The 23,673-nt window shown below is 40.2% G+C and overlaps 1 protein-coding gene across 1 annotated transcript in view; it reads left to right on the forward strand.

The window, feature by feature from the left end:
- The window catches only part of rasa3 (RAS p21 protein activator 3), a 39,396-nt gene that overhangs the window by 13,468 nt on the left and 2,255 nt on the right, over positions 1 to 23,673 (forward strand). Inside the window, exons 2-23 of the mRNA XM_085355936.1 lie at positions 100 to 217; positions 1,994 to 2,097; positions 4,020 to 4,114; positions 7,068 to 7,144; positions 12,236 to 12,316; positions 12,440 to 12,512; positions 14,134 to 14,207; positions 14,310 to 14,414; positions 14,545 to 14,701; positions 14,798 to 14,946; positions 15,026 to 15,140; positions 15,240 to 15,314; positions 15,391 to 15,514; positions 15,894 to 16,000; positions 16,547 to 16,624; positions 16,762 to 16,839; positions 17,111 to 17,184; positions 21,650 to 21,756; positions 22,754 to 22,836; positions 22,963 to 23,171; positions 23,262 to 23,365; positions 23,459 to 23,642. Of these exons, the coding sequence (XP_085212062.1) occupies positions 100 to 217; positions 1,994 to 2,097; positions 4,020 to 4,114; positions 7,068 to 7,144; positions 12,236 to 12,316; positions 12,440 to 12,512; positions 14,134 to 14,207; positions 14,310 to 14,414; positions 14,545 to 14,701; positions 14,798 to 14,946; positions 15,026 to 15,140; positions 15,240 to 15,314; positions 15,391 to 15,514; positions 15,894 to 16,000; positions 16,547 to 16,624; positions 16,762 to 16,839; positions 17,111 to 17,184; positions 21,650 to 21,756; positions 22,754 to 22,836; positions 22,963 to 23,171; positions 23,262 to 23,365; positions 23,459 to 23,642 (2,371 nt within the window). The remainder of the gene's footprint in view (positions 1 to 99; positions 218 to 1,993; positions 2,098 to 4,019; positions 4,115 to 7,067; positions 7,145 to 12,235; positions 12,317 to 12,439; positions 12,513 to 14,133; positions 14,208 to 14,309; positions 14,415 to 14,544; positions 14,702 to 14,797; positions 14,947 to 15,025; positions 15,141 to 15,239; positions 15,315 to 15,390; positions 15,515 to 15,893; positions 16,001 to 16,546; positions 16,625 to 16,761; positions 16,840 to 17,110; positions 17,185 to 21,649; positions 21,757 to 22,753; positions 22,837 to 22,962; positions 23,172 to 23,261; positions 23,366 to 23,458; positions 23,643 to 23,673) is intronic.

Raw genomic sequence — 23,673 nt, forward strand, 5'->3', positions numbered from 1 at the left:
CCCTTTCCTAGTTCTTTAATAAATAATGACCTGTAGCCTGAATAAACACATTGTTTTTTTCCTACTTAATATGCCTCCTTTGTTCTTTTCATTGTGCAGGAGAAGCAAAAAACATCCCTCCGTACCCGGGGCCAAACAAGATGAGGGACTGTTACTGCACAGTCAACCTGGACCAAGAGGAAGTCTTCAGGACCAAGATTGTGGAGAAGTCACTTTGGTACAGGCCCACCTGTCCATTTTTACTTCTGTCTTTTTAACTTTGCTTCTAAACTTTTTGGTGTGTAGTTACAGAAATATGCAGTTGCGACATTTAAATAATACCTAAAGGCAAAGCTGATCATGAATTTAAACAAAAAGAAGCACCAGAGTATTAAAAATGGCAGCTGGAAAGGGAAAACGATTGAGGTGTCTCACCTGATGTCAGCGTGTCCACCATAGTGGAGATGGTTCAAAGACAACATGTTTTAAAAGGCACAACTTTTATTTTGAAGGCGAACCTCCTCCATTTCCAGGTTTGCTGCACAGTTTCACTACAGCTCCGAGAGTAGCTGTGCAGTGTCCATCACAAAAGAAATCACAAAAAGTTTTAAGTCAGCCGTTCAGGAAATATTGTCCATTTGTCCCTAGCGACAGTTGTTGCCGGTTGCAGACCAGTCTCCAGACCTGTGTGACTTGTTAACTTAAACCTATACTGTCACAATGACTGTTACATATCTAAAATATCAGACGTTTACATGGTTACATGTGGTTAGTGGTCACATGTCTGCAAAACCTCAGTACGGCCTAAAGATGTTTTGACATATATATGACCTATAGTTTGTTCTGGTCTCAACCAGTGGATGAGTTTGTAATCTGTAGCTTTTTCCTGTGGTTTGGTTTCTGTTCACGCAGAGAAAACTCCAAGCCAACCGAAACGCGTCACTACAAACGACGTGAAAACATTCAGTCTGCTTGTTGTCAAGATGCATCTAGGGCAGGAGAACAAGATAAAATATAGGAAAGATGTCCTAATATTTGTATTTTTTTGGCATCAGACTGAGACCATCTGAGTGGGATTACGGTTGTCACATCTTCACATACGACCAACGCCAAGGGAGAAAATGAGCCATCTAAACAGACTAAGCCGGTGTTCCTCAGACCAATAAACTACTATTATTTTCACTTTATGATATCTGCGCTGTTGCTCACACTTGAGGGAAAGCAGAGACTAAATCGATGGAGTCGAAATGTACTTAGCCCGCGAGGGCTTTATTTTCATTGTCTCATGTGATTCATTGACAAAATCAATCACTGCTGAACAAGGAAAGAAAAATAAATGTGGCTGTGATGTTTACACAGAGGGGAATGTACCCTTACCTTACCCCAACTAAGACACACCAGTTCAGACAACACTGAAAAATACTGTGGAGGCACGAATAGTTTGCAGATTAACCAACCAGTCCATCAATTAGCTCACTTTAAACTTGATAGGCTGCTTTGTTACTTTCCAAGCACGACATCTTGTATTTCATAGAATACTTTACATTGAAATACTGCTATAGTAGTGAAAGTATTACTTTAAAATATGACGCTGTTTCCAGACAAAGATGAAATAAATGAATTAAAAGGCAGTTATTTGGTGTCGAAGATAATGCAGCACCACTTAAATGGCATGGTTCACAACAGGCTGTAAAGGGGTACAGTGGTACTGAAACCCACTGCCTTCACAATACCAAGAAAAACTTGCACACTGTCTTTCTCAGTATGACTTCTCTATCTAAACCAATAGTTTCTCACGATAATGAAAGATCCGATCATTTTTTCTTTGAATAATTCCAAAGCCTTTCATTGCATTCGTGACTTGAATCTGCATTTTGCTATATCTCTTTGTCCAGAACATGTTGCAGACATGTGACCTGAATTTCTTCTCTCAACTTTCAAAATCTCGCCATCTGTGTTAGTCGTGCAGCTTGCTTTATCAGACTGATCACAGTTCCTCTCTTCTCTCCTGCAGTCCGTTCTACGGGGAGGACTTCTACTGCGAGATCCCGCGTAGCTTCAGGCACCTCTCCTTTTACATTTTCGACAGGGATGTCTTCAGAAGGGACTCCAGTATCGGTGAGTAGGCAACTGCTCCTCTCGATAAAAAAACCTCACCGTTTCACCTCTCGCTACGGGCGTAACGATTCTGAAACCAAGGCAAAATTCTGTAGTGTGAAACCCACCCCACCCACCCACCCTTTGCTTCAACTGTTGAGCTCTCTGTCCTCTGTCCCAGAGCAGGCATGCTGAGACAAACCTCAGTGCAGCAGCTCAGTGTATAAGTGTAAACACAGACAAACAAGTTATATGTTGCGTGGGGGGCCATGGTAAATATACTCACCACAGGTTTTTACTGTTCTTACTCAAACCTCCCACTGTTTTTAGGCATTGTCCTGTGATTGGATGTTAAATTGTTAGCCGTATCTGATTAGGCGCTTCCATCGTAGGCAGGCAGAGCCAGATAAGTGACAGAGTCACAACTCGAGATTTTTACAGGTTTAAATAAACAAAAACAGCTGCATGAGAGCATAATGCAGAACGATGCAAGCATGGCGGTGGTGTCGTTATTCTTTTTGCAAGGAAGTTTGTTTAGGTGGATGCACGCACCTGGTGAAACCATTCATTTGTGCTGAGGGTGTAAAATCAAAAATAGCACCTTAGTGAAGGTCACAGCTGACATTTAGCTGACTTAACCTTTTTCCATGCTCAGCACATCAGCTGTTAAATGAAAGGGAAACAGCCAGTCAGAGCGGAACAAGAGCGTCCCTCCCACTGATCCAGTCCAGCACCTACCGCAGACTCAACCACGCTTCACTTCCTGTGTTTTGATTTGCAATCGTGGGCGACTGGTCTCTCATACTTATTTCTACAGAACCATCAATAGGTACCAGTGTCTGTCTCCATGGCAACGTACAGACTCATTGATGTTTCATTGATGTTTTTCCCACGATCCAGGATCTCTCTGTTCTGGGTTGGGACACCTTTTCAAACACCATCAATTACAGCAACAGCTAAGGATGCATTATTTCCTTTTTAAAATGTTATTTTTTTTCTGCCCAAAACCTCTCATCTGAGGTTGGCAGTTTGGATTTTGAGGTGAAACATCAGAATAACTTGTACTGACATTCAGTTTTTAAACTGATGTTCTTGGAATTTGCACTTGTTTGGAAATTACTCCAAGAGACCTTCCCAACTTGTGTAAATCTTGAGTTCTCCTTAGATCTTCACTGAGTTCCTTGGACATTTCCATTGTTCTCAGTATTGATCAATCCAATGAGTGCTGTCAAACAAATCCTTTATTGCTGGCAAAGACAAACTACCAGCTAAAGTCAAACATGATCGTTACAGTTCAAACAAATCGTTAAAAGCCCCCAAATTATCGTGAAACATTGATGCCCACGATTATGGTATGTAAACTTGTGACCACAACTGCATATATATATATATATATATATATATATGTATATATATACACCATCATATATGTGTATCTGTATAGTGGGTATGACTGCTTTATCGCAGAACAATGTTTTGGCTACAAATACGTGTCAAAGGTGTGTGTTTGTTTGTGTGGGCGGATGTTTCTATCATTGGGTGTGTCAGTGTGTACTGGTGGGTTTGGATATGCAGCGTGGGTGTGTGTGAGGTCTCAAGCACCACACACACAAATGGAAAAATTTATGTGTGTGTGGGTATGTGTGTTAATGTCTGTGGGTGTTGCAAACCCCTGCTCTGACTGATTTCAGAAAAGAAATGACTGGAGTCATTTCCAGGGTACTGAAATGCACGTTGTTGTATTTCTGTGCCAGGTGACTGTGTGCATTAAAAAGCAATTGGCATGTGGTTTTACAGTACATGAGCAGACATGTAAGTATTTGTGTAAGAGTTTGTCAAGCATTCACGATCTACGTCACACTGAAGTACGCAGGCTTTTTGGGATGCATGAAGTGAGTTGTGTTTTTCAGCTCATTTATCTTTGTGTGCTAACATGTGCGTAGGCAAGGTTGCCGTGAAGAAAGAGGACCTGCAGAAATATCACGGGAAAGACACCTGGTTCCAGCTACAACCTGTCAGCGCTGACTCAGAGGTGCAGGTCAGTACAAAGACACGGAGACATACTTTTATAACAAAACTAAGTGTGCACTTTTCATCTCTTCCTCTCTTTTTGTACAATCTCTAGTTGTTGTTTTTTTCTACAGCTTTAAAGGGTTTTTATATCTCCCCTAAAAATGTGTACAGTTAAAATTGAAAGCTGGCATTAAATACTTTTAATGTCAGTCAACATTCAAAGCAAACCTAAACCATAAATCATCACTGGTAAGAGAAACCCTTTATTTGGGTCAGTCTTATAATAGCATTTCTAATTTCTCCACTTAATGTAAATTTAACAGTTCACAGCATTAATCCCATCACACAGCTGCACAGTCATGTTCCCCTTTTTTCCCCGTACACTGATAAGCTTCTTTGAAAATTTTCACAAAAAAACATAGTGTGAAAAAAGACATTGTATTAGATTATTGTAAGCCCACATTGCTTCATTATCACCCTCCTTTTATTTGTTGGTGCCACTGTTGTTTCGATGTGAGTTTATTCCTTTTGATTTTTAATATAAACTAAACACTTGGTGGCAAACACATTGTCAGGTAAAATCTTAAAGTCTCAAAGTCTTAAAATTTTAACCCAGCACATGAAAGAGCCCCAATTCGAGACCAGGTATAGAGACAAATCTCTGGTAGGGTTGGATCAGGAAGGGGATCTGGTGTAAAAAATCTGACAAATCAAATATGTAGTTCCTGCTGCTGTGGCGACCGCCCCTGTGAATAACAGAGCACCTGAAAGAATAGGCTAGCTGACATTAGCTAGTGCTTGCTAATCAGAATCAATTCTGATTAGCCTTCAATACTGAATACTAGGCTAAGGTCACCTTCTCAACCAGGTGCGCCACAGTGGTACCCCAGCTAATGTTAGCTAACTTTCGCTAACAGTACCTCAAGCTAAACTTAGCAAACATGAATTTACATTACTTACCAGTCTTCATTTTATGTGTTGATAGCCCAGCTAATGTTAGCTAACTTTATCTAACACTAGCTGAAGTTTTTTAACATTAGCTGACATTTTCAAACATTAGCCTTCAGTACATGGGTCACCTGATCAACCCGGTGAGCTATAGTGGCACCTCAGCTAATATTAGTTGCCTTTAGCCAACATTAGCAGACACTAGTTTTTGATACATGGGTTGCCTGTGAGCTATAGTGGCAAACACTAGCTTAGGTCTGTCCTTAATCTAATATCAATTAGGGTACCTAATGTTAAGAACTTGTGTCACTTTACTTATTCATACAGTAAATCCTCTTTTAATAAGCTGTTTGGTTTAAGGGAAAAGGGCCCTGCTTAAAAATCATATTCCTGAAGATAAGGTACTAAACAGCACTGTTTTGGTACGGAAATACAAGTGTTTTAAATGTACTCATATCAAAACTTTTAAATATTACACCTTCCCTCCACCATGTATAGATGTAGTGCATCTGTGTGTTTGTGTCTGAATTGGGGCAGAACCCAAACAAACAGACTGTGTGTGCACCTGAAACATTTGAGACTGGAGGGTCAAAGTCACCTGCGTCTCTGTGTCTACATAAAAAACATTTGTTCACCTCTAAGAGTTAACGTGCAGCTTTTATAATATTACTCTATGCTCTCTATTTGCCATGAATGAATGAAATTAATGGCTAAATGTCAGCTGATTGACAGATGTGAGAGCTTATGTTTGGACTGCAGGTTTTTGTTTTCATTGACTCATCTTGTATGACAAAGATAAAAGAAGTGTTTGCGGGAAGATTAAAGGACAGCGCTGTATGAAAGGGTCGTTTTAATGTTCAGTGTAGCACTGTTTGCAGTCTCTCTGTTACCACTGATGTGTCTGTCAGTTGCTTTGTCCTCTTTCCCCTCGCTCACAGCCAGTCGCGGCAGATGACTCTCTTTGAGCTTGGTTCTGCTGGAGGTTACTTCCTGTTAAAAGGGAGTTTTTCCTTCCCACATTTACCAAGTGCTTGCTCGCAGAGGGGTTGTGTGATTGTTGGGGTTTCTTTCGTTTTAATATTGTAGGGTCTTCAACTTGTTGTTATGATATGTACAGATTTCGTTTTATAGCACTTGTCCACCATACTTATTTATTACATGTGCAGTATTCTCTACTATTCACTATTCAGCAGTGTCACTCACCCACACACATGCACACACAGAGTGTGAGACACAGTGAACAGTGAACAGTAACATCTGCAGACAGATGGGTGTGTGTAGCCCTAGAGCAGTGGTCTGAAACAGAGAGACATTCATGCGAGGAGCTGGGGAGAGGAAGGATGTGTGAGAGAATGAGACAAGAGAGAGAAAAGTGAATGTGATGGATCAGATGAAGTAGGAAGATAGAGTGTCTCTCTTCTCTTTTCAATAGAGGACACATTGTTTTGCCTGTGTGCACATGTGTGTGTAAAGTGTGCGTGTGTTTGTTCTCTCAGCTTGAATCGTGCAGAAAGAGCCAACGCCTGTAGGTTTGCATACTGATGCTGTTAATTAATGAAGTTTTTCTAGACAGCTGCATCGCTGCACTGTCATCATGTCATTAATCCAATCACTTCAGAGGAAGAATAACTTCAGCATGATGTTCAGGCTCAGCTATTTTCACAGTGTCTCTGTTACTGAAGGAATTCCACTTGTTCATGATTGTGTGTTTTTGTTTTGTGTGGGGATTTATTAGAGATAAATTACTCCGTATTTCTGTGTGTGTTGAATGAAACTCCCTCTCCATGGATCGGTCCTATTCTGAGAAACTGTTTCACGCCTTAGATAAGATTAAGAAACACCAAGTTTGCACCAGATTGCATGTCGGTTTCAGTTTCAGATTTAGCAGAAATTTGTCTTGTTACACAAACCAACTGTATTTCCTGTACACACATCAGGGTAAAAATCTGCAGAGGGCTGAATTTTATGCTGTGTTCTCAGTGGACAAACAATGGGCTAATAACAGGTGTCTCTGTTTTTGTGTCATGCAGGGAAAAGTGCACCTGGAGCTTCGTCTGAGTGAAGTCATCACGGACAGTGGCGTCATCAGCCATAAACTGGCCACACGGTGAGGCCACTCATACACACAAACACGTAAACACGCAAAAAATGCTTGGATTTAATGTACATTTTTTACCCGCATTGCCATACCATCTTTCTTTGTACCACTATGGTGCTAACAGGCGGTGACAAAGACACTTTTTTTGTACATGGCCCTTTGTTGTTTGAAAATGTGACTGTATTCACATGTGACTGGTAAACTTAAGCGATGAATAATGATAATTGTGCTCATGGATGAATTATTACGCTTACGACTGTGTGCGCTTGTTGGTTTTTCAGCCTTTGTAGCGTGTAGCAGTACAGGCTGATGACGAGCCAGCGTGGCTCTGTTCCCAGTGCACATCGTGGGTAAGGAGCTTAGAGTGGAAAGCAGCAGGTCATCTAGTCAGATTTCTCTAGAAAGACACGTGTACGGCAGAGACGGGGAGAGCCTTGTCCATTAAGCAAAAAAGTCTTAGCCATTATTAATTTACCGTTAAAGTGTTGTAAACTGGAGACCCAGCTTCATTCACGTCTTCAGAGTTGAGTCCCGTGTGGGTTTTTTACTAAGAGTTACATTTTAAGCACGTTGTTGTCTTGTGTAGTTTTTGTTTGATGCTACACACAGGGGGCTTTTTTTAAAAGCAAGTACATAGCTAGTTTCAGTTTCCATAAATCACAAAAACACAGATGATGGTTATATCAATTTAAACCCCCTTCCCATCTCTCAAAGGGAAAAACATGACATGCTGGCAGACGTTAGTACTCATTTTACAGCAGAATACCTCAAACACAAAGTCAGATATGTTTCTGATTGAACTCCACACCCCCCGAGGGTTTAGGACTACAACTATGAAGTAAGTGTGTAGCCTGCTGATTTATACTGAATGAATTCCTCAATTCAAGTGGTGTTTAAACTATTTTAAGAAACCACTATCACCCAAAAAAAGAAGCAGAAGCAGCAGGCTGTATTACGTTTTATTAAAATTACTGCAAAAGTATAAACAAAATAAGAAGAAGGCTTCAAAGTTTTTAGTCTTATTACTTTAGAGTATTCCCAGAGTTAAGATCTCTTCTTATCTTGTCTGAATTTATATGAAGTCAGACAGAGTGGCTCCATAGCCCTGAGTTTGACTCTAGGGGACACAAATCCCTTGGGAGTTGTATCAGGAAGGACATAGTGTGTAAAAATGTAACAGTGGCAAGTCCTTGTGAATTAGGTAGAGCTGAAAGCTGAAAGTAGGATATAAAAACAGACATAGCCACCATGACATCATGCATTGGTTTCTGAACTCTGCATTTTAATGCCTCAGTGTCAGCATGTTAATTTTGTGTACTTTTTTAATAACTAGAGGTTGGTGAGTTGACGTATAAGCTAGTAAAAACAAGCTTGTTTGGTAAGCTGTATCTGTACACTCTGCAGGTCGGTTTCACAGAAACAGATACCAGCTAATTAATGCCAAGCGAACCATATCATTTGTCAGGTAATTTAATTATAAATGCTCCAAAAGGCACCAACACCACAAACCGAGAGGTCAAGCGTGACTGGAGTAACTGGAAGCTGCCTGTCAGTCAAACGGACTATGCCCTTAACTCTAAGACTTAACAGCTGTCTAGATAACAATATTTAGACTTGAGAGTTATAAGAATAAATTCCCACTGTATTTATGAGTGGGGAACATTTGCACTGAGACAATAAAATCTTTTTTTTGTGTTTTAATATCGGGCTATAAAAATGCATCTTAATACATGCTTAATACATACTATTAAGTATTGAGATACAAGTATATTAATGTAGAGTTGACATTTCAATGTGGGACTCAGCCTCAAGTGGTGATTAGAGGAACTGCAGTTTTTGACACTTTTTAGTCCCAGAGGTTATTGCTAGACTTAAAGGTACAGTGGGGAAAATCTCACCACTAGATGTCAGTAGATTGCAGATTCAGTTAACCGAATTCTGTTTTTTACCCCACTTAATTCAAGTGCATAACCCTAGCTACGGTGGCCACTGTAGGACAAACTTATTTTTAAAAAGACCCATTTTCAGGTGATAAAACATATCTATGATCCTTCACGGCTTCAGTCTAAAGGCGCAAATATGAATTAAAATTTGCCTTCACAAATTGTTCCAACTTTAGCGTACTGCTTATGTCTCTAGCTTGTCCCTAGTCGATCTTGACTGCTGTATTCTAGATGCCTCAATCTGACCTCTCAGTAATATCTACATGTAGTGCTACATGTAGCCTCGAGCCTTTAGGGATCAGTAACGGTTTGTAGTGCTCGCTTGTTTCTAATTTCCACCTTCAGTATTTCTTTTCCCCATTTCTCTTTCTTTTTTCTCTCAGCTTGCAACCGCAAATATCACTGACTCAGAGTCCCCTGAGGCAGTGTATCAGAGTTCATGCAGGCTCCTTGTGGGCCCTGTTTGGAAACAGACAGGTAAACAAAATGCTGAGAAAACTGATGACTCGAGACACTGACAGGCAGATTGGAGCTGGTCGTGTAAAACCATGGGGGACATCAGGAGATAACAAGTGCCTTATAACGTCCCTGCTCTCATATATCGCAGTGGTGTAGCCATCAGAGACACTGACTCATAATCACATCCACTCTATTTGTCTGGGCTGTGATGTAATTAGTTTCTCTTTTATTTGAGTGATATTGTTTTTGACAGGAAGCATGGGTGCAGCGGTGAAGCACATTAACCTAATATGAGTAATGTGGACTAAAACAACCAAAAAAAAGTCCGGATCTCCACCGCTGTCTGGCATGCCAGAGCTCACAGCAGTGATGAGGTAGCGTGGGGCCAGGATTGTAGGCCAAACAAGGGTTATATAAACAAGCTTACTGGCCAGGAAGTGCTCTGGCATTAGTGATGCTTAACCCAGCCCACTTCTTATTCCTTATTAGGGGACCTGCGTGTGCACGCGCATCTGTGTGCATACATGTGTGTCTATTCAATTGCGGGCAGCGCTTCTGTGATTTGCCGTGTGGTTCATCATGTGTTGTGACTAGTGGTGCATCACAAGTGGTGACACACAGGAAGTGATTCGTCCCGCTGGGTGTCCTGTTTGGATGCTAATCTCCTTACAGCATGATGTCATGGGGTAGGAGGACAGCGGTGACACATAGACATAGATTACAGTGAATCACTCTGAAACATCATTTTACCGCTTCGTCCTGACCTTTTTTTTAGTGTACTCAGCCAGCGTTCGGTTAGTTTTTAGTTCTTTGTGCTTTAAAAGGGAACTTTTTAACAGCTTGCTTTTTGTAGCATATAAACTGTCCACGTCACACAAATAAGATGAAAAATATACTTACATTATACCATAGGGGAGAAATTAGAATATGCAAGATGTCAATAACTTAATAAAATGTGGCGATCATAGATTTTTATACTATAAAGTGTAAACAATCTTTATATTATCTACTTTAAAATGCAGTGTGTTTATTTATAATGAAAGAAGTGAAATAAATGTCATATTTTTTAGAAAAATCACAATTCTTGGGTGTCACTTATGGACCAAAAGCCTTCCTGTGTTTAGTTTCCTCTAAACTAAATCTTTGTCTATTTCCCTAAAGATACAGTTTTGATGGTTTTAATGTGATCTTATTTTCCTGTAACTTCTCACAAGTGACGCTTGGGTCGTGACTGTAGTTGCTGAATGGCGCTGGATTTAAAACTGGCACAGGCACTTGCCAAACAGCTCAGAGGGAATTACTTTCTTACATCTTTTTTTTTTCATGTGTTTCTCAGCACAGCCCGGTGGGGGATTTGTCCCAGAATGCCTCGATGGTCACTGTGTGCCAGCTGCTGGCATTCAAACTATTTTTCTAAATGAAACGTTCACACAGAATGATGGCAATGATTGGAATTTTTTAAAAAAAGAATAGTTTTATTCATGTATGTAATTGGTTTTGTATTATTTTAAGATGTTGAGGGATTTTTTTTCAACCTGGTAAAGCCACACATTCTTGACAGGTGGACCTGAAGTCGCCACTTTGCGCTGGTGCAAACCAAGCTAAGAGCAAAACAAGTCTACAGGGAACGTGTATGCCCAGAAAACTCTTGTTTCAAATGACATCACCAGCCCAAGATGTCAGCACCCATTTCTGAGATGTGTTGGCCTCGCTTTTTCTTTGCACAATGACAGGAAGTGGTGACACATTGTCTGTTGTTAAATAGTCCGTGGGTAAAGCTGAATGGACGTTTTCTCCAGGAAAGGCACAGGAGTGATTTAAAGACATTAATCATGGGTTAAACTGTATTTAGCCTGACCAGCAGGAAAAACATCCTTAAATTCTCACAAAGGCTTCAGATGTCACCAATTATCTCAAAAAGTATATGCAGGTGTATTCAGGTAAATTTCTTTAATGTCTTCAAATTAGAAAAAATTGATTCTTAAATGAATTTTGAGCTGTATTGAGTCTTTTTTTTAGCACTAAGATACTGAGAACCTCCAGAATAAACTCAAATAATCACAAAAGCACAGTCATCTACTTTTTGCATGCAGGTTGTTTGCTGGTTGTTTACCTCCACAGAAACTTGCATATGTGGTCGGATGCTACGTGCACAATAGCAATTATTTCTGTGTTGATAATAGCTTCTTTTTTGTTCTTATCCTATAGGCGGGTTGACTAGAGGTCTGAGGCTCTTACTGGGTGTGCAGGGCTGGGAGATTGGGTGTCAGCTCTCAATGATCTTGACAGTACTCATGACCCTATTACGAGTAATATCATTAACTGATTATGTAAAGTGTAATGGGGCTTTAAGAGTCCTCCAGGAGTATATTCAGACGGTTTTGTTTTACCATTGGTATTTGGCGATCTCTTCATCCTTCACCTTTTTTTTCTTTTGCTGCTATTTTTAAATGAAGGAAACAGTTGAGCCAACTCCTCTTTTATTAAGGATTGGAGATTAGAACACCTGAACTTAAAATAATTAGTATATTGTAAAGAACATCTGGGTTTTTACAGCTGTTATTGTGACACAACTTGTAGGACTATGATGTGTGTGTGTGTGTGTGTGTGTGTGTGTGTGTGTGTGTGTGTGTGTGTGTGTGTGTGTGTGTGTGTGTGTGTGCTCATTCGCTGATGTTCACTTGGTCTGTTTCTGCAGAGTACTGGAGTGCCAAGGTCTTCCGATTGTCAACGGCCAATGTGACCCCTACGCTGCCGTGTCCTTGCTAGGTCCTTCAAGGTGTGAGATCTTACACAATTAAGTGTGATTTTAGAAGTCAGCATGTACAACTTTATCACGTTTAGCTTTGAATATACATGGATGTGGATGATTTATCTCCATCTGCTTTTCTTTACCGCTCAGGTCAGAAGCCAAGAAGACTAAGGTGAAGAGAAAAACCAACAATCCACAGTTTGAGGAGGTTTTCTATTTTGAGGTAGTGTGTCAAGAAATGAAAAAATATATATATTAACAATACAAATAAGTGTAATTGTCAATTTTCCAGTTTCATGTAAAATGTGGCCTGATTCACAATCCCAGTTCCTCTGAAAGGCCATTGACCTTATAATTCTCTTTATTACACTTGAACGAGGTTATTGATGAGTTAAACTATTGTGTTTTACTTGGGGAGGGGTTATTCCCAAATTACTGATAACTATTCGTGAACAACACCTCATTTTTGTATCAAGTTAGAGGTTTTCATGGCTAGTGAAAAACCTCGAACCTCATATGTTCCTCCCACTGAATGAGCAGTGGTATTTGCACAGGCTTCACATACATTAAACACGAGCTGAATTATTGATTTTTAGAATCTAAGATAGTAAATTGTGGTCTGTATGAAGAGCATAACTACGTAGAGCCCTCATAGCTATTGACTCCAAGGCTTTGGGGCAGTGTGGCAATGCCAGGTGTTTGCTATCACTCTGTTTTTGACATAATATCCTGTTAGCTCACTCGGGCATGTTTGCTGGAAGTTTAGGAGCAGGTTTGCTTCCAAAGTGGGCTTTCAGGCAGCGAGGCATTAAAAAGACAGGAACTGAGGGGAGGCATAAGATAAATAATTGGGGGCGGGGGGGTTTGAGCTGTGATTACTAATTGTAGAAATAAAGCAGACATTGTAACTTTTACAAAAACAAGCGTGGCTAATAAACAAATGCTAACAAGCTAATGTATAGTTAGTATCAACAAGCTACAGTCATGTGAAACAGAAAGTTTTCACGGGATTTCGTGCACTCATGTGAAAGACTAAGTACAACCTTACTTCTCGGTCAGTATCATCAAGGTGCCGTTAATTAAATCCACTCAATTAACTGATCATCAGCAAGTGTGATCACCTCTTTAAAAGCAGAAGTTTTAGCTGTTTGCCTTTCTGGAAAATCTATGTTTGCACAATGCCACGATCTTTATAAGAGTGGACGTCCCAGCAAATTCACCCCAAGGTCAGAGTGTTGCAATGATCCAAGAGGAAAAAAGCTTTTTTTAGAGAGAAAAAAAAACATGGCAGCACAGCTTAGCAACGTTACATGTGAACAAATTAGAAAAATGTTCTTTGGAAAAAAAAACACTCTCTTTGCATTAGCTTATATGTAAAGATATTTTTCATACACCCCCTATCACACTGACCCCGTTAACCCTCGCTCACTCTGACATTTTTGTGTTTGCTCCTCCTTCTCGCTGAGGAACTTACTCTGCCGTGGCCTCCTCGTTGCAGCACCAGCAGACAGCAGGACAAGACTGTGATTGATTCAGACAAACCAAACAATCTGGCCCATTGATTTCTAGCCGACAAGAACGTCCTATTTATTCCTAACCACCACATGAACACAACTGTGCATTGCCTGTCATGCTTTCAGCTGGCAGCACCTCCCCCCTCGCTCTAACATAGCCCATCCATCATATTTCTGTCATGTGATCAGATTTTTTGTTTCATTGCTTCAAAATGTCTTTTCTTACTGCCCCAAACCAGCGTGAGCGAGATCCTCTTTTGCACCCAAAATGATTTAAAATTGTTTTTTTTAAATAGGATGTAAACAAATTGAAACTTTCTCCATTTCTAGGTAACGCGGCCATTGAGCTACACAAAGCGGCAGTTTGACGTTGAAGAGGAGGATGTTGACAAACTGGCGCTGAGGTGAGTCAGTTTGCTGTCTTGTCTGTGCCGGGATCAGCGCTGAACTTGGCATGGCGTCAAGCCTCTCTGGTGTTTGATCGGTTCCATGCTCTTTGTGTTCAGGGTGGACCTGTGGAACGCCAGCAATCTGAAGTTTGGGGATGAGTTTCTGGGAGGTGTGCGTGTGCCCCTGCGGGTCCTGGGTCAGGCCGGAGTACACGACGCATGGTGAGAAAAAAACAGGGCACACATTCCACCCTCCACCCAGTCCTTGCTTTAGGATTACATGTTACAACTGTCCGTTTTTAATCCAGTCTAGTTTTAAAGATGTTATAAAACGACACTTTTTCCTGTGCAGGTACTTTCTGCAGCCCAGGGAGAACGGGGGGAAGTCTGTGAAGGTTGATGAGCTCGGCTCTCTGCGTCTGAACATCGTTTACACCGAGGACCACGTCTTCCCCTCCGAACACTACACTCCGCTCAGAGATCTGCTGCTGCACTCCGCTAATGTCGAGGTGTGTGCACCTGCTCTGCTAACCCCTCCCCCCCACTCAAGTACTGTTAATCGTGCTGCTAACCGCCGTTTCTCAACCCCCCTCCTCTGTGTTCAGCCCGTTTCAGCGTCCACAGCTCATACTCTCGGGGAGGTGTGTCGAGAGAAGCAAGAAGCCGCCATCCCTCTCGTGCGTCTCTTTCTTCATTACGGCAAAATAGTGCCTTTCATCAGCGCCATTGCTCATGCTGAAATTAACCGCACACAGTGAGTGACTCATTACAACTTTTAGACCAGTATTTGTTTGTTTTCACTCCAAATTCTCACTTTTTTGTTCTTTTCGCAGGGATCCAAACACCATTTTCAGGGGAAACTCGCTGACTTCTAAGTGCATCGATGAGACCATGAAGCTGGCAGGAATGCACTATCTCCAAGTCACGCTCAAGCCAATTATAGATGAGGTGTGACACTTTGATGTCAACACGTTTTTCATTTCCCCGAGTTACGTTTGAAAAATCTCTCATGAAATAATAATCGCACGCTTTTCTAACTCGCCGCAGATCTGCACTGAACACAAGCCCTGTGAAATCGACCCCGTCAAGCTCAAAGAGTCAGAAAACCTGGAGACGAACAGGGTAAGAAGGAGAAACCAAAGAAGTCTGTTAGTTTGTGCCGGTGCGTGTTTTCTGACTCCTGCTCTTCACACCTCAGGAAAACCTTCGTCACTATGTAGACCGCATCTTCAACGTTATCACAACCTCTGGTGTTCGCTGTCCCACCGTCATGTGTGATATCTTCTTCTCTCTGCGAGAGTCTGCTGCCACTCGTTTCCAAGGTAACCTGGAGAATGAATGGCTTAGAGGGGGATGAAAAAAGCTGCTAATATGAAACAGGAAATAAAGGATGGTAAAGGATGTGCAAGATGTCCAAGGACACTTTTTTTTCCTATTCACTCAGAAACAGAAAGGCTTTTTATGCTCTGTTAAACACTTAAACCTCCTTTACAACCCTTAAGGTCATCTGTAACACATTATGAACTGTGTCTCTTATACTGTGCTGCCTCCTGTTGGCCATTACATGGCACTGCATTCATTCAGAACGAAGAAGCTTTTACATGTTTTCTTTGTGTGGATATCCTGCATCAGTCCTGTTTTTGTGAAGTTGTGGACTTTCAGAACAGGTCTAATCAAAACTTTCTGTTTTCTGCTCTCTAGTTGACCAAGACGTCCGATACACAGCAGTGAGCAGTTTCATCTTCCTCCGTTTTTTCGCTCCAGCCATCCTCTCTCCAAACCTGTTCCATCTACGACCGCACCATCCGGTGAGTTTGATGGTTAACCCTTTAACGCCTAGTGCAGGGGTGTCATAAATAAGGCCTGGGGGCCAGAATCGGTCCAGCAAAGACCCCAGTCTGACCCACTGGACGGCTTTGGAAAATGGGAAGGGGAGGCATGGATTTGGACCTTTTAACTGTGTTTTTTTTTAATAGTTTTTACAGCCTTTCCTACTAATAAAGACCTCCACCACTGCCTTTATAGTACACAAAAATAACTAAGTTGTAGATAAACAATAACAATTAAAACACAGAAAAGTTTGCAGTGAGATACCAGATCTTTTTCTGGAGCTTTACACTTTTATTTGTGCTGACAGATTTATTATTTGCCATATTTATTTATATTTATGAGCCAGATATAGCAAATATTATTCATTTTTATTAATGTAATAAAAGTTTAATAAAGAACAAAATATTTTTTTTGGCAATTATTTCATGATTCAGAGCTAACCAAGTTTAAACATTCCTGCTTTACTTTTTTGTGCTCTGGTCCTGCTTGAGAATTTTATTTTATTCGCCCTTTCCTGCCCTCAGGACCCTGCCACTTCGAGAACCCTCACCCTCATATCTAAGACGATCCAGACCCTGGGGAGTCTTGCCAAGTCAAAATCTGTGAGTTTCTCAGCTCAGCGTGCAGTTTTTCTGTTTTCGTTCCTGTCTCTGAGCTGGACTTCCTTTGTATTTCAGTCTAAGTGTTCAAAAATGCTGACCTCTTGTCTCTTTACATACTTTTTTTTGTGTCCTTCAAGGCCAATTTCAAAGAGTCTTACATGGCTGCTTTTTACGACTACTTCAACGAGCAGAAATATGCAGACGCTGTGAAGAATGTGAGTGTTTGATCTTTGATTTTCTTTCACGTTTCTTGCATTCAGTGAATTTTTGCCTGTCAGCACACACACGATCAAATAGTCTTTTAGTCTTGCGTGTCACAAGTAGAATAAACACAGATGAACAGATAATAAATGAGTGAATAAAATGATGTGAAAGCATTCATTTTACAGATATAAAAAAACTGGGATGGCACATGAGCCCGACCCAGACTTTTACCACAGCAATAAACGTTTTGATTGATGGCCTTCTTACGCTTAACCTCCACAGTTCTTGGATCTGATCTCCACGTCTGGAAAATGGGATCAAAAGAGCATTGAGACGCCAATCATGCTCAAAGAGGGGTAAGGAGCCTGCTTTCTAAAACTTTTTAAGATGCAGACTATAAACAGCTCCAATACTTCTCCTCCGAGATTCTTCTTCGTTAGATAGGTGGTCATATCCACAGTGGCCACTTTATTAGGTATACCAGTTTAACTGTCCATTAAAGCAAATATCTAATCAAGAACTAATTTAAGCCAATGGAACGGCAACATCAAGGCATGCAAAAGAGCGTCTCTAAACACACAATACATCAAACATTGATCTGACCATCTTCTGATGACTGCTGGAGGCTGCTGCCCATATTTGACCATGTAATGAAGCTCAAATCATCATTAGTTTCTTTAACATGACAATGGGTTCACTGTATTAAACTATATTAAAATGCCCTCCACCCTCCCTGGATCTCAATCCGTCTTTGGGGTGTGGTGGAACGTGAGATCACATCATGGATGTGCAGCCGATAAGTCTGATCCCCCATTTCCCGTCTTTATGCAAAACTAACCTAATCTGACTGTCAGACTAGACCTTTGCGTTACAGTGAAGCAGATTCAGCCTTTACATACCTGACTCCTTAAAGTAAACATTTCCGGAAAAGCTCCATCTGAGGTAGTAAACAGATTCTTTTGTGCTGACACGTTGGCTGTTCTGATGTTTCTAATGAGGCATTAAAGAGGAGGAGAGTTTCCATTTGACATTAGTTGTGCCAGCAATTCACTCACCAGCATCCCCACCCTCTTTTGTTTCTGCAACTGTGCGTAGGAGTGTAAAACTCACTATAAAGAGGGTTGATGGGAAGGGGTCAAAAGGCACGAAGGGCAGGTAAGAGATTCTCTATATAAAGGCTTTGCCCCTTGAGACCCCCCTACTGTTTGTGCACTGTGTCCCCACCTAAATCAGTCCGGGTATTTTTTTTTCTCCCACCAACATCATGCGCTGTGGTAGATGCTGCTGCACTTTACTTTATATCTGACCTGTATACAAGTGGTCTGTCTTGTTGTACTATCTGAAACTATTATCTGCTCTGGATTTTAATCTTTCTGCATTTACATGGCAGTAGACCGACGAATACACTGGCTGTAATGGTATAAAGTAAAGTGTACACATTTAAGCCTGCTTACTTAGGAAGTGTAACCAGTGTTGATGGCCATAATTTGTTGTTCCTCCAAATGCCAGACATGCTTAGTGTGACCGCAGGGGTGGGTTACTGCAGTGATTGTTAACCAAGGGTACAGTATGTCACGAGAGGGTGTATTTTATTAAAGTTAAAACGCAAACAAAACAAAAATTATATTTTATATTTCATTTAGTTAAAAGTTTATAGTAAAATAGTAAAAAATAATTCAAAGTAATTGTCAAAAGGGGAAATAGCTAGCTAAAATAATTGCAAAAAGTATAAATTGGCAAATGCTATCCGGTTGTTCAGTGATGACGCGATGAATCCTACTTCCGGGCCTAAAGTAGTCTGCGTTTAATATGGCTTTTGTGTTGTTAACATGTTTAATGTTATGTATTTTCTTCTATTTAATCTCAAAAAGCTCCTAAAACAGTCAGTGATCACTGTTGACCTCCCTCAGCTTTTATTACCGCTAATCATTTATTTAAGCTCAGTTTTTAAAACCTTAGGATGTAACTACAGCCCAGCCCATGCAGCAGTATATGAATGACTAACCTCGTATTATGGATGGATTATCTCAGTTGTTCTCCTGGCTGAAGTTTGGTCCTTTTACAGCATCCTGCCATGCGATTACATTTGTTCCTGACCACCGAGAACGCTCACGTTAACTTTTATCGAGTGGAAAAAAGTTAGCTTGTTTATATTATGCTAACATAGCTGTGTCGCTAGCGGTCACGTAGCACATCATTATATACCAGCTAGCCCAACTTCAGTTGGGCTAGCTGTTTAGTTTTCTGTCTTCATTTATGTTGGAAGTGATAGCAGAGCTGTACGTTTTAATTTGTTTCCAAAACCCCGCAGTCAGGACATGCTATATTGTATTTAGAAGCTAGCGAGCTAACTCCCTGCTAACTTCTAACTCCGTTAAATGTCATAAATTCCGTTTTCATGGATGCCTGGATGTTAAACTCAATTGTTACACCTGGTAGAGCAGAACGCTGATCATTTTATTAAAGATGAAAGACTTTAGACAGTTTTTCAACTCTCAGTAATGCCATAGTGATCGATTGATATATGGACCTGCAGCGGAGTTTAGGTCCAGACACGGCTAGTGACGTCAGACTGAACAACCGGATACTGCTATAAAATGATGAAACTTTGGATATGACAAAATTAAGATTAAGCAATTTTATTTATTAGCTATACATATGCATTTACAGTTAAAATAGCAAGCTACAACTGAGTAAGACTCTGACTTAACATTACAGATAAAAAGGCAAAGTTTCCAATTAAACATGAAAAACTGTTAAAATTGGTCACTAAATATAATCAATAGCTGTTGAATGGAGTGAGCTAAAATATGACTAAAAAGGTAGTCAAGTCAGTCGTTAAAAATGTGGTTAGCAATTTAAATTGTTAGCTAAAAATTTGATTTATAGTGAAGTTAGCTCAATAAAAGTTAGTTGTCAGCTAATTATATGGTTAAACAAGCACAGCTTCTAGTCAAACACTGGTCACTAAACACAATACGTAGCTGGTAAATAGAGTCATAGCTAAATCTATAACTAAAAGGTTGGGAATGATTCGTTTAAAAAAAAAAGGTTAGCAGTTAAAATCGTTAGCGAAAACTATGGCTTTACAGTTAAAATGCCTCAGTTTAAGTTAAACGCTAGCTAACAATATGAAGTTACCACAGTTTATGGTTAAGCATGCTAAACAGTTAAACTAAAGGTCAATTGTTAGCTAAATGGTACAGATTAACAAGCACAGCTTTTGGTAAACACTGGTACTAAACTAAATAGCTGTTAAATAGAATCATGGTTAAATTTTGACTAAAATGATTCATGATGAAAGTGTTAATTAAAACCGGATTTAAAATTGCAATAACTTTATAAAATTAGCTCAATAAAAATTAATTATTAGCTAATGGTATGGATAAACATGAAACAAAAAGATAATATTGGTCACTAAACATAATGAACAGCTATTAAATTGGGTGTTAGCTTAAATTATGACCAAATGGTTAGAAATTATTAACTAAAAATATGGTTAGTTGTTGAAATTGTTAACTAAAAGTATGAATTTACAGTCAAAATAGCTAAATATAACTTAATTGTTTGCTAACAGTGCAAATAAGTAAACACAGTTTGTTGTTAAACACAACAAACAGCTAAAATTCATTACTAGACATAGTGACCAATAACTGATAAATGTATTAGCTGACTGATAAATGGCAAGTAAATAGTAAAGACTGACTTAAAATTTGAGTTGTTGATGACAAAGGGGTTTTGACTCCACCTGACATGTCTGTCAGGTGGACTACTGTGTGAGCATTTCTTGGATCACATATCTGCCCCCATCCTGACCCTTTATGTCCTTACTCTAGAGTCTAGACTGTGACCATATCGCTACTAAACACAACTGAGTTTCCAACACAGCTTGCAGCAGGTGTGAGACCAGCATGTTCTTCACTCTGTAGTAAAGAGTTCGAATTGTGTTGTGGGAAAGTGTTGGTGCTTTTGTATTTCACATGACCTTTGGCCCCTAAAACGCAAAAATGAAAACCTTCTGCTGTTTACTATCCTTAAAAGGAGCATACCAGTGGTTTTACATGTTTTAACAATGAATTGTGTCTTTCACAAAACATTAGAAACATTTTAATACAATGATTTCAAGCAACAGGCAACCACTGGTTCCTTTAATTGAATGTGAATGTCAGTTTATAGAAATCAGAATACATCCTTGAAGATATCTAATCCATTATATTGGATATTTACATCATATTGATGGCATTAAGGCGCAAAAGAGAGTGACATGTAAACACAGTTTTACAAAACTTTAAAAAATACAATAACTTTTAAACAACTAAGAAATTGATTGGCTTATTCCCTAAAAAATGAGTGCTGATGATGTCATGCATCATTTTTCTTGCATTTCATCTCTAGCATGTATATTTTCATAATGAAATGGAATAAAGAGAAATCAGTGGTTATATGGAAGGCTGGAAATAAATCACTAGAATCCTGTTTTAGTCAGTGATTTATGCACAATTTGTTGGTACTGGGGTAAAATATGCAAAAACACTGGTACCTTTACCTGCTGACCCATCTCATTTTTTGACTCATAGGCTCATGATCTATGAGAGCTGTACTGTACTTAAAAAAAAAAAAAAACATGTACAGCAGCAGTTAATTCAAATAACTGCCAGCATGTAACTGGAATGATTAATAGAGGACTGCAGCCGATCCCTTTTAAGTGAATAAAATGGCATTTACAAATAGCTTTTCGTCTTACACATTTAGGTAGCACACTTTCCGGCGTGAAGAAATAAAAATGCTCATCTCGTATTTTTCTTTCCCATTTTTGTACAGGTTCATGATAAAGAGAGCCCAGGGGAGAAACCGGTTTGGAATGAAAAACTTCAAGAAGAGATGGTTTCGTCTCACCAACCACGAATTCACCTACCACAGAACGAAAGGTGCGCTCTTGTGATCTGCTCGTGATCCCAGTAACGTTGTTTACTCACCTGATTGTGTATCATCAGGATGGTGGGGACATGGGACAAAATCTGCATACTCATCATCCAACATATGTGGAGGATATTAGGTTACTGAACACACATACATGAGCAGTTTTCAAATTCCTTAAGCAGAGGGCTATACTACTTAGAAAAATGGGAATCACAATGGTGGTTATCAACTTCCTTTGTTAAACCATATGACTTCCTATGAGTGCATCCTGCTGATAAAAGTCTATAAAGGCCATAAAAATAGAGATAGAGATTTGGAAATATAGCTTAAAATTATCTTCTGGGAGCTGCTCAAACATCATCCTACCTAATAATAATAATAATGGATTGCATTTATATAGCGCTTTTCGGAACCCCTCAAAGCGCTTTACAATACCACTATTCATTCACTCTCACATTCATACCTAGACAACATCTTGACATGGCCTGGCAGGCTGAACTCATTTCATGAACTGATGTGGAATAAACCAGCTGTGCTTTCTAATATCATCTTTTGTATTAGATCTTCCACATATGTAGATCTCTTTCTGATTTTTAAATGGTTACGTAATGAAGAAAGGTGAAATATCATCCTACAAAGAGAAGTCACAAGCTTATAATTGATGTTAAAACTGATCTCAACAATCTGCATGGGTGTAAAGTGTAACAAATTAAACATCTTAGAAATGGTAGCCAATTGTCTCTTTTAACTGTTAGATTAAAAACTTACGATATGAGTAAAACAATTTTTTTTCTTTAAAAAAAAAAGTCCATATGAAAATACTACAACTCCTTATCACGACAATTTGCCACAAAGCAGAAAGCCTAACAAGAAAAGAAGCTGGACGGAACAGGTCAAATAAAATGTGTATTTACACCATACTACGCATCTCAATGACAGTCATAACAATCCAGTTTGTTATTACCTCAACAGTTCCATGTCTGATGTTGTTCCTGTTCCCACCAGGTGAGGGAGCTCTTTGCAGCATTCCCATAGAGAACATTCTGGCTGTAGAGCGGCTGGAGGAGGAGTCTTTCAAAATGAAAAATGTAAGGAACCCCCTGTGAGCCCTTGTGAAATATTTGAGGGTTTGAGCATTTGGGCCCAAATCTCTCCTACAAGTGTTTACTTTCTTACCTAACTTGCACTCTTTTCTTCCCACACTCCTCCTTCAGATGTTCCAGGTCATTCAGCCAGAGCGGGCGCTCTACATCCAGGCCAATAACTGCGTAGAGGCGCGCGACTGGATCGACATCCTGACCAAAGTCAGCCAGTGCAACCGCAAACGCCTGAGCACCTACCACCCCTCAGCCTACCTCAACGGCCACTGGCTGTGCTGCAAGCTCTCAGCAGACACGGCTCCCGGGTGTACGCCCTGCACCGGGTACATAAAGTTGCTAACATCTGCGCAGCTTCACATTCCTGTGCTTTGTTTCCGCTCTCTCTCATTCCATGCACGCTTCGTTTTTTTCAGCGGCCTCCCGGCAAACATCCAGCTGGATGTAGATGGTGACAGAGAGACCGAGAGGATTTACTCTCTGTTCAGCACATACATGACCAAACTGATCAAGATGCAAGGTTAAATGCCAAGCGCATGTTTTTTTTTTTTTTCAAACTTCCCACATTTGTGTTTTTTCACATTTCCGTCTCTCATTCCGTTTCCCGCTGCAGAGGCCTGCGGCAGTAAGTCGGTATATGACGGCCCCGAGCAGGAGGAGTACTCCACCTTCGTCATAGACGACCCCCAGGAGACCTACAAAACCCTGAAGCAGATCATTTCAGCCGTGCAGACGCTGGAACAGCAGCACACCAAGTACAAACGCGACAAGTTCAAGAAGACAAAGATAGGCAGCCAGTACGTGCACTGCTTGTGTTGTATTAGGAGG

Source organism: Diplotaxodon limnothrissa, linkage group LG1 (genome assembly GCF_057381915.1).
Source record: "Diplotaxodon limnothrissa isolate DT_005_m linkage group LG1, D_limnothrissa_male_GT1.1, whole genome shotgun sequence".
In the NCBI taxonomy this organism is placed as follows: Eukaryota; Metazoa; Chordata; class Actinopteri; order Cichliformes; family Cichlidae; genus Diplotaxodon; species Diplotaxodon limnothrissa.